Source organism: Caloenas nicobarica, chromosome 35, assembly GCF_036013445.1.
Source record: "Caloenas nicobarica isolate bCalNic1 chromosome 35, bCalNic1.hap1, whole genome shotgun sequence".
Lineage (NCBI taxonomy): Eukaryota > Metazoa > Chordata > Aves > Columbiformes > Columbidae > Caloenas > Caloenas nicobarica.
The window spans coordinates 809,470-826,548 of record NC_088279.1 but is presented as its reverse complement, the minus strand read 5'-3'; the positions used below and the strand labels follow the sequence as shown (position 1 = coordinate 826,548).

The 17,079-nt window shown below is 56.8% G+C and overlaps 1 protein-coding gene and 2 non-coding genes across 3 annotated transcripts; 2 read left to right on the top strand and 1 right to left on the bottom strand.

The window, feature by feature from the left end:
* Window positions 1-2,851: 2,851 nt before the first annotated feature.
* Window positions 2,852-12,517, bottom strand: TRIM41 (tripartite motif containing 41). The gene is made up of 7 exons (XM_065654785.1): window positions 12,309-12,517; window positions 10,355-11,198; window positions 8,641-8,736; window positions 7,286-7,516; window positions 6,050-6,072; window positions 5,822-5,949; window positions 2,852-3,379 (listed from the first exon to the last, which is right to left on the bottom strand). The coding sequence occupies exons 2-7, from the start codon at window positions 11,186-11,188 to the stop codon at window positions 2,874-2,876; spliced, it is 1,818 nt and encodes a 605-aa protein (XP_065510857.1). The 5' UTR covers window positions 11,189-11,198; window positions 12,309-12,517; the 3' UTR covers window positions 2,852-2,873.
* Window positions 12,518-12,844: 327 nt separating this feature from the next.
* Window positions 12,845-12,917, top strand: TRNAK-CUU (transfer RNA lysine (anticodon CUU)). Its single transcript has one exon. It is a non-coding gene; the product is annotated as a tRNA-Lys (tRNA).
* Window positions 12,918-13,239: 322 nt separating this feature from the next.
* Window positions 13,240-13,312, top strand: TRNAV-CAC (transfer RNA valine (anticodon CAC)). The gene has a single exon. It is a non-coding gene; the product is annotated as a tRNA-Val (tRNA).
* The last annotated feature ends 3,767 nt before the right edge of the window (window positions 13,313-17,079 follow it).

The window sequence follows — 17,079 nt, the reverse complement described above, 5'->3', positions numbered from 1 at the left end:
CCTCGTGTCCTCTTTGGGTCCTTTACCAAGATAATTCGTAATTTAAGGCAGAATCGTGCAAAAAAAAAAAAACCCCGGATCTTTCAAACCTCAATAAACCAGAGACTCGGGTTTCATAACTTTAATCTTTATTATTTATTATTCTTAATTATTTCTCAACATCTCATAAAACTAAATCTCCCTTTAACTCTTTATTTTAGCCAAAAATATTCTGAACAAGCTCTGTAACGCCGACGGGAACAATTAAAATAAAATTACAGCGCTAATCCACCACCAGCAAAAAGAATAAAACACGACCGGAGTCTCTCGAGTGGGATCCGGCGGAAACTCGGCAAAAAGCCGAGAAAAAGAGGCAAAAAAGGGAGAAAAATAATAAATATTCCCAATGGTGGGAGCTCTGGAGGGGAAACGAGCGGCCGGTTCCGCCCCATAAAGTGCCAGGACGACAAAAAATGGCTAAAAAAGGGAGTTTCCTCCCCAAAAACACAGGCAGGCAAAGAGCAGGAGGCGAATGGGCCTGGAAAAATGCTCAAAAAACGGGAAATTGCAAAATTCAGGCACCTCGGCAGCGGATTTGGGGGGGGAAACGACGGATTTTTCCAAGTTCCGGATTTCGCTCGAGGGCTCGAAAAGGGCCGAGAAGCCTCAAAATTCACCCGCGGGTGGAAAAATGGGGGAAAAACGGGGAGTTTTGGGTGTTGCTGGGAAAATGGGAGCGAGTCCGGAGAGCGGGTTCTTGGGGGGGAAAAAAAAAGGGGGTTTTGAAGAGGAATTTTCGGTGTTTCCAGGGAAAAATGCGGCGGAGGCGGAGGGAGCGGAAAGTGCGGCGAGGGACCCGAAACGGGGGGAAAAGGGGGAAAAAAGGGGAAAAAGGAGCGTGGGGCAAGTGCTGGAACCGGGGGGGGAGGAGGAAGAGAGAGGAAAATGGGGAAAACGGGGGAAAATTTGGGGGGGGGGGGGGGGAATGGGGAGAAAGGAGGAAAAAGGGGCAAAAAAAAAAGGAGCCAAAAAAGGGGGCGGAAAGGGACCAAAAAAAGGGCGGAAAGGGACCAAAAAAAGGGCAGAAAAAGGGGCAGAAATTGGCTGGAAAGGAGCCAAAAAAAGGGCGAAAAGCCAAAAAAAAAGGGTGGGAAAAGGGCGGAAAAAGGGGAGAGGAAGAGGAGGAAAAAAGGGTGGGAAGGGGTGGAAAAAAGGGCGGAAAAAAGGGAGAAAAGGGGCGGAAAAAAGGAGGGGAAAAGCGCAAAAAAGGGGCAAAAAAGGGACCAAAAAAGGGCAAAAAAGGGGCCAAAAAAGGGCGGAAAAAAGGGAGAAAAGGGGCGGAAAAAAGGAGGGGAAAAGGGCAAAAAAGGGGCCAAAAAAAGGGCGGAAATTGGGTGGAACGGAGCCAAAAAAAGGGCGGAAAGGGGCTGAAAAAAGGGCAAAAAGGGGCGGAAAAAAGGGCGGAAAGGGGCTGGAAAAAGGGGCGGAAAGGAGTGGAAAAAAGGGCAGAAAGGGGCCCAAAAAGGGCGGAAAGGAGCCCAAAAAGCGCCAAAAAGCGCCGCCCGGCCCGGGCTCAGGCGCAGCGGTGGAGGCGTCAGCACCGTCTGCTCGGCCGCCGAACCGGGGGGAAGCGGGGGAAAATTGGGGGGAATTGCGGGGAAATTGGGGCAGAAATTGGGGTGGAAATTGGGGCGATTGTGGGGGAAAAGGGGTGAAATTGGGGGGAAAAAGGGGCAGAAATTGGGGAGATTGGGGGGAAATTGGGGGGGAAAACGGGCGAAATTGGGGGAAAATTGGGGGAAAATTGGGGGGGAAATTGGGGGAAAATTGGGGTGGATTTGGGGGAAAATTGGGGGGAAAATTGGGGGGAAAAGTGGTGGATTTAGGGTGAAATTGGGGTGAAATTGGGGCAAAAAATTCAGAGGAAAGTGGCAGAAATTGGGTGGAAAGAGGCGCAAATTGGGTGCAAAGGGGCAAAGGCGCCGGCACCATCTGCTGGGGAAATGGGGGGAAAACTGGGGGGGAAGGGGGGGAAAAAGGGGGAGAAAAAGGGGCGAAATTGGGGGAAAATTGGGGAGAAAAAAGTGGTGGATTTGGGGGAAAAATGGGGGGAAATTGGGGGAAAAAAGTGGCGGATTTGGGGGAAAATTGGGGCAAAATTGGGGCAAATTTGGGGGGAAATTGGGGGAAAATTGGGGGAAAAAACGGCAGATTTGGGGGAAAATTGGGGGAAAACTGGGGGGGAAAAGGGGGAAAACTGGGGCAAAATTGGGGCAAAATTGGTGGGAAAAAACAGCGGATTTGGGGGGAAATTGGGGGGAAATTGGGGGGGAAAAACGGCGGATTTGGAGGAAAATTGGGGGAAAATTGGGGAGAAAAAGTGGCGGATTTGGGGGGAAATTGGGGCAAAATTGGGGCAAATTTGGGGGGAAATGGGGAAACTGGGGGGGGAAAAACGGTAGATTTGGAGCAAAACTGGGGGGGGAAAGGGGCAAAATTGGGGCAAAATTGGTGGGAAAAAACGGCGGAATTGGGGGAAAATTGGGGGGAAATTGGGGGGAAATTGGGGGGAAATTGGGGGGAAATTGGGGGGAAAAGTGGTGGATTTAGGGGGAAAATTGGGGCAAAACTGGGGGAAAATTGGGGGGAAATTGGGGGGAAATTGGGGGGAAAAAACGGCGGATTTGGGGCAAAATTGGGGCAAAATTGGGGGAAAAAGTGGCGGATTTAGGGCGAAACTGGGGGAAAAAGTGGCGGATTTGGGGCGAAAGTGGGGCAAAAAACGGGAGGAACGGGGCGCAAACCGGGCGCGAAGGGGCCGCAGGGGGCGGCGAGGGGCGCGAAGCGGCGCGCAGGCCGGCGGGCGGGCAGAGCGCGCGGGGCGCCGCGCGGGCTCAGGCGCAGATGCGGATGCGCGTGCCCCGGCCCAGCACCCTGAAGAAGGGGAAGACGCGCTCGCGGAAGGCGGCGCGGAACGTGTGGATGTGGCCCATGGTGTGGGCGTTATAGAAGCCCAGCTGGCCGCGCTCGTAGTCCAGGTAGACGCCGAAGCGGCGCGGCCGCCCCGCCGGCGCCGGCACCGTCTGCTCGGCCGCCCCGTGCGCCCGCGGGCGCTTGCCGGGGGTGCCGACGCACCAAACCTCGCGCTGCTGCGGGGGCGGTTTTCCGCGGCGCCGCGCCGCCGCCCCCACGGCCCAGCCGCGCCGCCCGGCCACCTCCACCTCCCAGTAGTGGCGGCCGGCGGTGAATCCCGGCGAGCCCAGGACGCTGAAGTCGCCGTCGGGGCGTTTGGCGGCGGGTTCGGGGCCGGGCGGGCGCCGGTCGGACAGTTTGAGGCTGCGGCGGTCCAGGGACAGCGCCAGGCGCGGGTGGGCGCTCGCGGGGTCCAGCGTCACCTCGGCTGCGGGGACACAAACGCTCAGGGGGCTCTGGGTCACAACCCCCAAATCCTTCGGGTTTCAAAGCCCCAAACACTTCGGGTTTCAAACCCCCAAACGCTTCGGGTTTGAAACCCCCAAACGCTTTGGGTTTGAAACCCCCAAACGCTTTGGGTCGCAAGCCCCCAGTCCTTTTGGTTTCAAACCCTTTGAGTCTCAAACCCCAAACCCTTTGGGTTTTACCTAAACCCTTTGGGTTTCAAACCCCAAACCCTTTGAGTCTCAAACCCCAAACCCTTTGAGTCTTAAATCCCCAAACCCTTTGAGTCTCAAACCCTAAACCCTTTGGGTTTCAAGCCCTAAACCCTTTGAGTCTCAAGCCCCAAACCCTTTGAGTCTTAAAACCCCAAACCCTTTGAGTCTTAAAACCCCAAACCCTTTGAGTCTTAAAACCCCAAACCCTTTGGGTTTCAAACCCCAAACCCTTTGGGTCTCAAACCCCAAACACTTTTGGTTTCAAACTCCAAACCCTTTGAGTTTTAAATCCCCAAATGCTTTGGGTTTCAAGCCCCAAATGCTTTGGGTTTCAAACTCCAAACCCTTTGAGTCTTAAATCCCCAAACCCTTTGAGTCTTAAATCCCCAAACCCTTTGAGTCTCAAACCCCAAACCCTTTGAGTCTTAAATCCCCAAACCCTTTGAGTCTCAAACCCCAAACCCTTTGAGCCTCAAACCCCAAACCCTTTGGGTTTTACCTAAACCCTTTGGGTTTCAAGCCCCAAACCCTTTGAGTCTTAAAACCCCAAACACTTCGGGTTTCAAGCCCCTAATGCTTTGGGTCTTAAATCCCCAAACGCTTTGGGTTTCAAACCCCCAAATCCTTCAGGTTTCAAACCCCCAAATCCTTCAGGTTTCAAACCCCCAAATCCTTCAGGTTTCAAACCCCCAAACGCTTTGGGTTTGAAACCCCCAAACGCTTTGGGTCGCAAGCCCCCAGTCCTTTTGGTTTTGAGTCTCAAACCCCAAACCCTTTGAGTCTTAAATCCCCAAACCCTTTGAGTCTCAAACCCTAAACCCTTTGTGTTTCAAGCCCTAAACCCTTTGAGTCTCAAGCCCTAAACCCTTTGAGTCTTAAAACCCCAAACCCTTTGAGTCTTAAATCCCCAAACCCTTTGAGTCTCAAACCCCAAACCCTCTGGGTTTTACCTAAACCCTTTGGGTTTCAAACCCCAAACCCTTTGGGTTTCAAACCCCAAACCCTTTGGGTCTCAAGCCCTAAACCCTTTGGGTCTCAAACTCCAAACACTTTTGGTTTCAAACTCCAAACCCTTTGAGTCTTAAATCCCCAAATGCTTTGGGTTTCAAGCCCCAAATGCTTTGGGTTTCAAACTCCAAACCCTTTGAGTCTTAAATCCCCAAACCCTTTGGGTTTTACCTAAACCCTTTGGGTTTCAAACCCCAAACCCTTTGAGTCTCAAACCCCAAACCCTTTGAGTCTTAAATCCCAAAACCCTTTGAGTCTCAAACCCTAAACCCTTTGGGTTTCAAGCCCCAAACCCTTTGAGTCTCAAACCCCAAACCCTTTGGGTTTCAAACCCCAAACCCTTTGGGTCTCAAGCCCTAAACCCTTTGGGTCTCAAACTCCAAACCCTTTGAGTTTTAAATCCCCAAACGCTTTGGGTTTCAAGCCCCAAACGCTTTGGGTTTCAAGCCCCAAACGCTTTGGGTTTCAAGCCCCAAACGCTTTGGGTTTCAAACTCCAAACCCTTTGAGTCTCAAACCCCAAACCCTTTGGGTTTCAAGCCCTAAACCCTTTGAGTCTCAGACTCCAAACGCTTTTGGTTTCAAACTCCAAACCCTTTGAGTCTTAAATCCCCAAACCCTTTGGGTTTCAAGCCCCAAACGCTTTGGGTTTCAAACCCCAAACCCTTTGAGTCTCAAGCCCCAAACCCTTTGGGTCTCAAACCCCAAACCCTTTGGGTTTTACCTAAACCCTTTGGGTTTCAAGCCCCAAACCCTTTGAGTCTCAAACTCCAAACGTTTTTGGTTTCAAACTCCAAACACTTTGAGTCTTAAAACCCCAAACACTTTGGGTTTCAAGCCCCTAACGCTTTGGGTCTTAAATCCCCAAACGCTTTGGGTCTTAAATCCCCAAAACCTTTGAGTCTCAAACCCCAAATGCTTTGGGTCTCAAACCCCCAAATCCTTTGGGTTTCAAACCCTTTGAGTCTTAAATCCCCCAACGCTTTGAGTCTCAAACCCCCAAATCCTTTGGGTTTCAAACCCCCAAATCATTTGAGTCTTAAATCCCCAAACGCTTTGGGTTTCAAGCCCCAAACCCTTTGGGTCTCAAACCCCCAAATCCTTTGGGTTTCAAACCCCAAACCCTTTGGGTTGCAAACCCTTTGGGTTTCGCGCCCATTTCCCCCAAAATGCTCCAAATTTCCCCCCGATTGCGTCGCTCACCCTTGGGGACTTTGCTGAAAACTTTCTCCATCTTCCTCATCACCACGTCCTGCAGGAAACAATCCCGATATTTCTTCCCCACGTCCACGGGCACCATCTCAGGCTCTTGGAATTTGACGTTTTCGCACCTGAGGAAAAAAGAAATTCCCAAAAAAAAAAAAAAATTGGGGAATTTGTCGTATTTTCGCTCCCCCCGCAAAAGCTCTTTAGAGCGAGAAAGTCACTGACCTGATGAAGGTGCCTTTGATGTCCTGAACGTGGAGAAATGGGAGAAAAGGGGAAAGAAAAAAAAGGAGAAATTAGGGGAGTTGAGGCTGAATTTTCCCTCTTCGCACCCAAAATGTTGGAAAAGTACCAAGGGTCGGCAATTCTGGGAGAGGTTTGATGGGACAAATGGGGCTCTGGGATCCTTGGTTGTGATTTTTCGCTCATCCCAACCCCAAAACTGGATGAAATTCGCCCAAAATTTGGACACAATCTGCCCAAAATTCGGATACACTTCACCCCAAATTAGGACATAATCTGCCCAAAATTGGGACAAAATCTGCCCCAAAATTTGGACAGAATTTGCCCTAAATCGGGCACAATCCGCCCCAAATTTGGACACTATTCGCCCTAAATTTTGACATAATTCGCCCCAAATCTGGACAAAACCCACCCTAAATTTGGCCATAATCTGCCCATAATTGGGACACAGTTTGCCCAAAATTTGGACAAAACTCACCCAAAATTGGGACATGATCTGCCCCAAATTTGAACCTGATTCCCCCAAAAGTTGGACACAATCCGCCCAAAACTTGGACAGAACTCACCCAAAACCCGGACAGAACTTGCCCAAAATCTGGCTGCAATCCGCCCAAAACCTGGACAGAACTCGCCCAAAATCTGGACGCAATCTGCCCCAAACTTGGACAGAACTCACCCAAAATCTGGACGCAATCTGCCCCAAACTTGGACAGAACTCGCCCAAAATCTGGACGCAATCTGCCCCAAACTTGGACAGAACTCGCCCAAAATCTGGACGCAATCTGCCCCAAACTTGGACAGAACTCGCCCAAAATCTGGATGCAATCTGCCCCAAACTTGGACAGAACTCACCCAAAACCTGGGCAGAACTCGCCCAAAACCTGGACGCAATCCGCCCAAAACCTGGACAGAACTCGCCCGAAATCTGGACGCAATCCCCCCCAAACTTGGACAGAACTCGCCACAAATCTGGATGTAATCCGCCCCAAACTTGGACAGAACTCACCCAAAACCTGGACGCAATCCGCCCAAAACTTGGACAGAACTCGCCCAAAACCCGGACAGAACTCGCCCAAAATCTGGATGCAATCCGCCCAAAACTTGGACAGAACTCGCCCAAAACCCAGACAGAACTTGCCCAAAATCTGGATGCAATCCGCCCAAAACCCGGACAGAACTCGCCCAAAATTGCGACGTGACGCGCGGCGCCGAAGGCACCTTGATGAGCTGCAGCCCGTCCTGGCGCGCGGTGTCCTGCGCCTGCGCGATGAGCCGCTCCAGCGCCGTCCGCTGCGTCTCCAGCGCCGCCACGTTGCGGCTCTGCCGTGCCAGGAGCCCCTGGAACCGCGACTCGAGCTGCTGCAGCTGCTGCACCTGCTCGCCCAGCAGGAACCGCTGCAGGGCCTCCAGCTCCGACTGCAGCTCCTGCAGCTCCAGCCGCATCTGCTCCTGCGGAAACGGGTAGAAACGAGCTGAGACTGGGGAGAAATGACCCAAAATTGGGGAGAAATGAGCCGAGAATGAACCCAAAACCTGCCCCGGGTCCTGCAGCTCCAGCCGCATCTGCTCCTGCGGAAACGGGGAGAAACGAGCTGAGATTGGGGAGAAATGACCCAAAATTGCACCCAAAACCTGCCCCGGGTCCTGCAGCTCCAGCCGCATCTGCTCCTGCGGAAACGGGGAGAAACGAGCTGAGATTGGGGAGAAATGACCCAAAATTGGGGAGAAATGAGCCGAGAACGAACCCAAAACCTGCGCCAGGTCCTGCAGCTCCAGCCGCATCTGCTCCTGCGGAAACGGGGAGAAACGAGCTGAGATTGGGGAGAAATGACCCAAAATTGGGGAGAAATGAGCCGAGAATGAACCCAAAACCTGCCCCAGGTCCTGCAGCTCCAGCCGCATCTGCTCCTGCGGAAAACGGGGGAAAACGGGGGGAAATTGGGCAAAAAGGGCCTGAGATCAGGGGGTGGGGATGGGACATCTACCCCCACCATATTCAGACTTAAATTTGCTTCGTTAAGCTCTAATTTAACAGAAAAATTAATTTCCAGCCCTTGCACATGCAGGGAAATGAATTTTCCAGCCCCAGCAATGGCAGGGAAATGAATTTTCAGCCTGAAAATGAATTTTCCAGCCCTTTCTGTGGGAGTAAAATGAATTTCCAGCCTTTGTAGTTGCAGGAAAATGAATTTCCAGCCCAAACGATGGCAGGAAAATTAATTTTCAGCCTTTGTAGTTACAGGAAAATGAATTTCCAGCCCAAACGATGGCAAGAAAATTAATTTTCAGCCTTTGTAGTTGCAGGAAAATGAATTTCCAGCCCAAACGATGGCAGGAAAATGAATTTTCAGCCTTTGCGGTGGCAGGAAAATGAATTTCCAGCCCAAACGATGGCAGAAAAACGAATTTTCCAGTCCAAACGATGTCAGAAAAACGAATTTCCAGCCCTCGCACTTGTAGGGAAAAGATCCAAATCCTCAGGACGCGCCGGCGTTTCGACGGGTTTTTTGGGTGGGAAAAGGCGGAAAAACGGGAAATGAAGGGATACGGCAAAGGAAGCGGCTCCGTCTTACCCGCAACTCCGTGATTTTCGCCTCCTCGTGGGATTTTTGCTTCAGAACCGCGTCCAGTTTCTGCTTGAGCGGCTCCAGGTGCTTCTGGAGCTTGTTCTGGGGGGAGAAAACGGCCGGAAAAACCCAATTCCTTCATTTCTCCCCATTTTTAACCCATTTTAGACCCTCCCCGCTTCTTGTTTTAACTAAAAAACCCCCAAAATCCCCCCAAAAACCCCCCTGGGATGGGGATCAGCTGCTAAACTCAGCCTAACCCTAAACCCGGCTTAACTAGAACCAGCACGCGGGACGCGCCCGATGCGCAAAAATTGGGTTTTCCTCCCCGATTTTACCACTTTTGGCCAAAAAAAACCCCCCAAAACAGCCGCTTTCAAGCCCCAGAACACCCCTTTCGGCACAAGAAACACCACGTTGGACCCAAAATCCGGGCGGTCCGCACCAAAAACGCCCCGTTCCGGCCCAAAACCGCCCCGTTTGACACTTAAATCGCCCCGTTCGATGCCCAAACCCACCCCATTTGGTACAAAAAATGCCCCGCTTGACCCAAACCCACCCCATTCGACCCCCAAAATGCCCCGTTTGACACAAAAACCGCCTTGTTTGATGCCCCAAAAATCCCCGTTTGACCCCAAAACCACCCATTTGACAAAGAAATGTCCCATTTGACGCCCAAAAAACCCGTTCGACACAAAAATCTCCCTGTTTTACACCCAAAAATCCCCATTTCATGCCAAACGAGGCCTGTTTGGCCCAAAACCGCCCCATTTGGCCCAAAAATCCCCCTTATTTGACACCTAAACCACGCTGTTTGATGCCCAAAAAACATCCCGTTCGATGCCCAAAAATCCCCGTTTGTTGCCCAAAAAACCACATTTGACACCTAAAATGGTCCTTTTGATGCCCAAAAACACCCTGCTCGATGCGCCAAAATCCCCGTTCGAGTCCAAAAATCCCCGTTCGATGCCCAAAAACGCCCCATTCGATGCCCAAAATCTCTGTGTGACCCAAAACTGCCCGGTTCGACCCAAAACCGCCCCGTTCAACCCCAAAAATCCCCATTTGTCGCCCAAAAAACCACATTTGACACCTAAAATGGTCCTTTTGATGCCCAAAAACACCCTGCTCCATGCGCCAAAATCCCCGTTTGAGTCCAAAAATCCCCATTCGATGCCCCAAAAATCCCCGTTTGACGCCCCAAAAACGCCCTGTTCGACCCCAAAAATCCCCGTTTGATGCCCAAAACCGCCCCGTTTGACCCCAAAAATCCCCATTTGACGCCCCAGACTGCCCCGTTCGACCCCAAAAATCCCCATTTGACCCCAAAAATCCCCATTTGACGCCCCAGACTGCCCCGTTAGATCCTAAAAATCCCCGTTTGATGCCCAACACCGCCCCGTTTGAACCCAAAAATCCTCATTCGACGCCCCAAAAATCCCCATTTGATGCCCGGGACCGCCCCGTTTGACCCCCAAAAACCCCGTTTGACCCCCAAAATCCCCGTTTGACCCCCAAAATCCCCGTTTGACCCCCAAAACCACCCTGTTGGATGCCCCAGACTGCCCCGTTCGACCCCAAAAATCCCCATTTGACGCCCCAGACCGCCCCGTTGGACCCAAAACCCGCCCGGTTCGGCCCCAAAACCCGCCCCGTTCGGACCCAAAACCCGCCCCGTTCGGACCCAAAACCGCCCGGTTCGGCCCCAAAACCCTCCCACCTTGTAGTCCTGCACGGCCTCCTCGAGCGGCAGCACGCTGTGCTGCCTGTGCCCCCGCGACTCGCGGCACACGACGCAGATCGCCTCCTCGTCCACCTCGCAAAACAGCTTCAGCGGCTCCTGGTGCCGCTCGCATAGATCGGGGGGTCCCGGCTTGGTGCCCCCGGGGCCCCCCGAGCGCTGCGGCTGCGGGTGGAGCTGCCGGATGATCTGCACCATGTTGGCGAGCTGGAGGTTGGGGCGGAAATTCCGCTGGAAAAAGGTTTTTCGGCACTGGGGGCAGGTGAAGGGCGGCGGGCGGGGGGCGCTTTGGGGAGGCGGCGTTTCGGTTTCTTCGTCCTCCTCCTCCTCATCCTCATCCTCCTCCTCCTCCACGTCTTCCTCCATCACGTCCTCCTCGTAATCCTCGCCGAAATACGCGCCGTCCCGCGCGCCCGCGTCCCAAATTTCCTCCTCCTCCTCCTCTTCGTCCCAAAGCTCCGCGGCTTCGTCTTCCTCGCTCCACATCTCGTCGTCGTCGTCGTCGTCGTCGTCTTCCTCCTCCTCCTCCTCCTCCTCCTCCTCGGCGCCGTCGGCACCGTTGTCTGCGTAGTCGGCACCGTCGTTGGCGTAGTCGGCACCGTCGTTGGCGTAGTCGGCACCGCCCGCGGTCGGCGTCGCCTCCTCGGCGTCGCCGTCGTCCCAGAGCCGCGCGATGCAGCCGCGGCAGAAGTTGTGGCCGCAGCCGATGGACACGGGGTCGGCGAAGTAGTCGAGGCAGATGGCGCAAATCGCCTCCTCCTGCAGCGTCTGCACCGCCGTGGGGCGGCCCCCGGGGGGGCTCGGCGACGCCATGGGGCCGGCGCTGGGGGGGCGGGAACGGGGGGCCTCGCGTTAGGCGCTTTTAGGGCTTTTTCCCACCTTTTTCCACCCGCGTTTTCAGCTCTTTTCTCGACTTTTGGTCTGTTTTTTCCCCCCGCCTCTTTTTGCTGCTTTTTCCCCCTCTTTTCCTCCCTTTTTACGCTTCTCTTTTTACCCTTTTCCTCCGCTCTTTTTCCTCCTCCCCCCTTTTTCCTTCCCCCTTTTCCTCCCTTTTCCTCCCCCCTTTTTCCTCCCTTTTTCCCCTTTTCCTCCCCCCTTTTTCTTCTCCTTTTACCCTTTTCTTCCCCTTTTTACCCTTTTCCTCCCCCCTTTTCCTCCCCTTTCACCCTTTTCCTCCCCCCTTTTTCCCCTTTTCTTCCGCTCTTTTTCCTCCCTTTCCTTCCCCTCTTTTTCCTCCTTCCCCCTTTTCTTCCCCCCTTTTCCTCCCCTCTTTTTCTTCCCCCTTTTCTTCTCTTTTTCTCTTTTCCCCCACTTCTTCTTTTTTCTTCTCTTTTTCCCCCTTTTCCTCCCTTTTCCCCCTTTTCCCCCTCTTTTTCCTCCCTTTTTTCCCTCTCTTTTCCTCCCCTTTTTCCCCCTTTTTCCTCCCCTTTTTTCTCCTCTTTTCCTCCTTTTTCCCCCTTTTTCCTCCCTTTCCCTCCCTTTTTCCCCCTTTTTCTTCCCTCTTTTCCTCCCCTTTTCCCCTCTTTTTCCCCCCTTTTTCTCCCTTTTTCTCCCCTCTTTTCCTCCACATTTTCCTCCCCTTTTTCCCCCCTTCCCCCCCTTTTTCGCCCCCTTTCTTCCTCCCTTTTTCCCCCTTTTTTCATCGCATTTTTCCTCCCTTATTCCCCCCTTTTTCCTCCCTTATTCCTCCCTTTTTTCCCCCCCTTTTGTCCCTTTTTCCTCCCCTTTTTTGCCCCCTTTCTTCCTCCCTTTTCCCCCTTTTTTCGTCCCATTTTCCCCCCTTATTCCCCCCTTTTTCCTCCCTTCCCCCCCCTTTTTTCCCATTTTTCCTCCCTTTTCCCCCTCTTTACCCTTTTCTTCCCCTCTTTTTCCTCCCTTTCCCCCCCCAGGCCTCGTTCCCGCTCCCCGCGCTGGGCCGGGCTTTAGGCCTCACCGCTAGGCCCGGCTTTAACCCCCGCTAGGCCGCAGCCCCGGGCGGGTGGGGGGAGACGCTCTATCCCGGGGCGGGGGTGACGCTCCGTCCCGCTCGTCCCGCTCCCCCACACCGCCTCTCTATGGTCCCGGAGGCTCCGCCAACCACCGGCGAACCCCCCAACACTTCCGCCTTCCGGTCCCGGTGGCGGCGGATCCGCCCACTTTACCGTCACCTGACCGGAAGCGGCGGCGCGTTGCTACGCAACCGGGCGGCCGGCAACCGGGAGGCGCTTTCCCACACACAAACACCCCCACAAACACGCTCCCCGGGGGCTCCGCCGCTCCCGTTGCCACAGCAACCGGTGCCGCGTTGCCCCCGAGGAAACGGCGCCGCGTCGTCGCCGCCTCCGCGGCCTCAGCCCGCCAGCGGGCTTGTCTAGCCCGCCAACTCGTTGCTCCGGGAGGTCTGAGGCCGGGCGGAGGGGCGGGGCCTGAGGGGAGGGGGCGTGGTCTTAGCGGGAGGGGGCGTGGCCGGCGGCGGGCTGGCCAATCAGCGCCCGGCGAGCTCAGTCGGTAGAGCGTGAGACTCTTAATCTCAGGGTCGTGGGTTCGAGCCCCACGTTGGGCGACTTCGGTTTTTTGGTTTTTTTTTTTTATTTTTTCACCCCAAAATGCTTTAATTTCTTTTCGCCGCTCCACCGGCTCCCGCGGAGCCGCGGGGCGCCCAAAATCGCCGCGTTCGGCCTCAAAACCCCCCCCGTTTCACCCCAAAAATCCCCGTTTGACCCCCAAAAATCCCCGTTTGAGCCAAAAAACCGCCCCGTTTCACCCCGAAAAATCCCCGTTTGATGCCAAAATATCCCCGTTTGACCCCAAAAATCCCCGTTTGACCCAAAACCCCACCGTTTCCCCCCAAAATCGCCCTCGGACAGCGCGGTAAGCCCCGCCGCGTTTCTGTGGTGTAGTGGTTATCACGTTCGCCTCACACGCGAAAGGTCCCCGGTTCGAAACCGGGCAGAAACAGTAAATTTTTTCCCCTTCTCACCCGGACGCTTGGGAACTCCTGGGTCCCCTTTGGGGACTCCTGGGTCCCCCCCGAACTCCTGGGTCCCCCCCGAACTCCTGGGTCCCCCTTGAACTCCTGGGTCCCTCCTGGACTCCTGGGTCCCTCCCCGAACTCCTGGGTCCCTCCCGAACTCCTGAGTCCCCCTTGAACTCCTGGGTCCCCCCGAACTCCTGGGTCCCTCCCGAACTCCTGGGTCCCCCCTGGACTCCTGGGTCCCTCCCGGACGCCTGGGTCCCCCCCGAACTCCTGGGTCCCTCCCGAACTCCTGGGTCCCCCCGAACTCCTGGGTCCCTCCCGGACTCCTGGGTCCCCCCCGGACTCCTGGGTCCCTCCCGGACGCCTGGGTCCCTCCCGGACTCCTGGGTCCCCCCCAACAAACCGCACACATTTGCGGGGTCAAAGGTCCTTTATTGACCCGGGGGGTCCCCGGGGGGGGTTTGGGGGGTCCCGGCGGGTTTTGGGGGGTCCCGGGGGGGCGGGGGCAGCTCAATCATCTTTGGGCGGAACCGTCGCTGCCGCCCCGGCCGAGGGGGGGGACGAGGAGCCTGCGGGGGGGAGTGGTGACCTTTGACCTTAGTGCCCCCCATGTCCCCATCTCTCCCATCCCCATGTCCCCCCATGTCCCCCCATATCCCCCCATATCCCCCATGTCCCCATGTCCCCCCATGTCCCCATATCCCCCATGTCCCCCCATATCCCCCCATATCCCCATGTCCCCCCATATCCCCCATATCCCCAATGTCCCCCCTGTCCCCCCATGTCCCCATGTCCCCATGTCCCCATGATGTCCCTATGTCCCCATATCCCCATGTCCCCCCATGTGTCCCCATGTCCCCATATCCCCATGTCCCCATGATGTCCCCAATGTCCCCATGTCCCCCCATATCCCCCCACGTCCCAAATGTCCCCATATCTCCCCATACACCCCCATGTCCCCACGTCCCCCATGTCCCCATGTCCCCATATCCCCCCATATCCCCCATATCCCCAATGTCCCCCCTGTCCCCCCATGTCCCCCCATGTCCCCGTGTCCCCCCGTGTCCCCTCACCTCCGTGTCCCCCACAAAGGCTCCTCAGGAACCCCCAGATCTGACGCACGAGATTCGCCAAACACTGAGCGCACATCCTGCCTGGGGACAGGGACAGGGGACGTGGCACGTGAGGACATGGGGACATGGGGACATGGGGACATGGGGGACATGGGGGGACATGGGGACATGGGGGGACATGGGGGACATGGGGACATGGGGGGACATGGGGGACACGGGGACATGGGGACACGGGGACATGGGGACATGGGGACATGGGGGACATGGGGACATGGGGGGACATGGGGGACACGGGGACATGGGGACATGGGGGACATGGGGACATGGGGACGTGGGGGACGTGGGGACATGGGGACATGGGGACATGGGGACATGGGGGACATGGGGACATGGGGACGTGGGGACATGGGGGACGTGGGGACATGGGGACATGGGGACATGGGGGACATGGGGGACATGGGGACATGGGGGGACATGGGGACATGGGGGATATGGGGGGACATGGGGACATGGGGATATGGGGGATATGGGGACATGGGGGGACATGGGGACATTGGGGGACATGGGGGACATGGGGGACATGGGGACATGAGGGGACATGGGGGACATGGGGACACGGGGACATGGGGGGACATGGGGGACATGGGGACATGGGGACATGGGGGGACATGGGGACATGGGGACATGGGGCCATGGGGCCGTGGGGCCACCCCCACACATCCTGTCTGGGGCCTTGGGGACATTGGGGACATGGGCGGGGCGCCGGGGCACCCACACACATCCTGTTTGGGGACATGGGGACGTGGGCACAGGGGTGACAGGTCGCAGCCCCGCCCGTCCCCGAGCGCCACCCAACGTCCCCATCCTGCCCCAATGTCCCCGTCCTGTCCCCACATCCTGTCCCCACATCCTTGTCCCCAACCCCACGTCCCCATCCCTGTCCCATTGTCCCCATGTCCCCATCCCAGTCCCGTCGTCCCCATCCTGATGTCCCCATGTCCCCCTCGCTGTCCCAATGTCCCCATCCCAATGTCCCCATCCCTGTCCCATTGTCCCCATCTCTGTCCCCATCCCCATGTCCCCAACCCCATCCCCACATCCCTGTCCCCATGTCCCCATCCCAGTCCCGTTGTCCCCATCCCAATGTCCCCATGTCCCATTGTCCCCAACCCCATGTCCCCATCCCTGTCCCATTGTCCCCATCCCCTTGTCCCCAACCCCATGTCCCCATCCCTGTCCCATTATCCCCATCCCTGTCCCATTGTCCCCAACCCCATGTCCCCATCCCTGTCCCATTGTCCCCATCCCCATGTCCCCAACCCGATGTCCCCATCCCTGTCGCATTGTCCCCATCCCTGTCCCCATGTCCCCATCCCTGTCCCCATGTCCCCATGTCCCCATCCCAGTCCCATTATCCCCATCCCTGTCCCATTGTCCCCATCCCTGTCCCATCGTCCCCATGTCCCCATCCCAGTCCCATTGTCCCCATCCCTGTCCCCATGTCCCCATGTCCCCATCCCTGTCCCCATGTCCCCATCCCTGTCCCACTGTCCCCACCCCTGTCCCATCGTCCCCGTCCCCACGTCCCCAACCCCGTCCCCACTCACCAGCTCCTGTGGGTCCCGTGGGGTTCGCGCCGTCGCCCTTAAATCCCCGGTGCCGGTGACGGTGCCGGTGACGGCGGCGGTGCCGGTGGCGTCACCGGGGCCGGTCGGGCTGGTCCCCACCCAGCGTGGGTGGCCCAGGCCAGGGAGGGGACAATGGGGACATGGGGGGGACATGGGGGGACATGGGGACGTGACTCGGGGGCGCTGGGGGGGCTTTAGGACCCTGGGGGTTATTTGGGGTCACTGGGGGGGCTTTAGGACCCTGGGGGTCACTGGGGGTCACTGGGGGGGCTCTGGGACCCTGGGGGTTATTTGGGGTCACCGGGGGGGCTTTAGGACCCTGAGGGTCACTGGGGGTCACTGGGGGGGCTCTGGGACCCTGGGGGTTATTTGGGGTCACTGGGGGGGCTTTAGGACCCTGGGGGTCACTGGGGGGGGCTCTGGGACCCTGGGGGTTATTTGGGGTCACCGGGGGGGCTTTAGGACCCTGGGGGTCACTGGGGGGCTTTAGGACCCTGGGGGTTATTTGGGGTCACTGGGGGGGCTTTAGGACCCTGGGGGTCACTGGGGGTCACTGTGGAAGGCTCTAGGACCCTGGGGGTTACTGGGGGGGCTTTAGGACCCTGGGGGTTATTTGGGGTCACCGGGGGGGCTCTAGGACCCTGGGGGTCACTGGGGGGGGCTCTGGGACCCTGGGGGTTATTTGGGGTCACTGGGGGGGCTTTAGGACCCTGGGGGTCACCGGGGGGGCTCTAGGACCCTGGGGGTCACTGGGGGGCTTTAGGACCCTGGGGGTTATTTGGGGTCACCGGGGGGGCTCTAGGACCCTGGGGGTCACTGGGGGGCTTTAGGACCCTGGGGGTCCCCCTGGCCCCGCCCCTTGACCTTTGCCCCGGCGCACTCACGTCCCTCCGCAGCCCCCGCGTCCGGTGGGCGGAGCCATGCAAATTAAAGGGCGTGGTCTCGCCACCGGTGGGCGGAGCCTCGTCACGGGGGCGAATGGCGTGGCGGCGGGGGCGGGGCTTAAGGCGGGGTGGGCGTGGCCTCCGGAAAGGCGCCCGGCCGGAA

Excerpts from the sequence above, each read along its gene's own strand:
- TRIM41 (XM_065654785.1), bottom strand. The coding sequence starts at position 11,188 with ATGGCGTCGCCGAGCCCCCCCGGGGGCCGCCCCACGGCGGTGCAGACG. Across the intron at positions 8,737-10,354 it reads AGGCCGTGCAGGACTACAAG|AACAAGCTCCAGAAGCACCT; the intron begins GTGGGAGGGTTT and ends TTCTCCCCCCAG. Across the intron at positions 3,380-5,821 it reads TTTCAGCAAAGTCCCCAAGG|CCGAGGTGACGCTGGACCCC; the intron begins GTGAGCGACGCA and ends GTGTCCCCGCAG.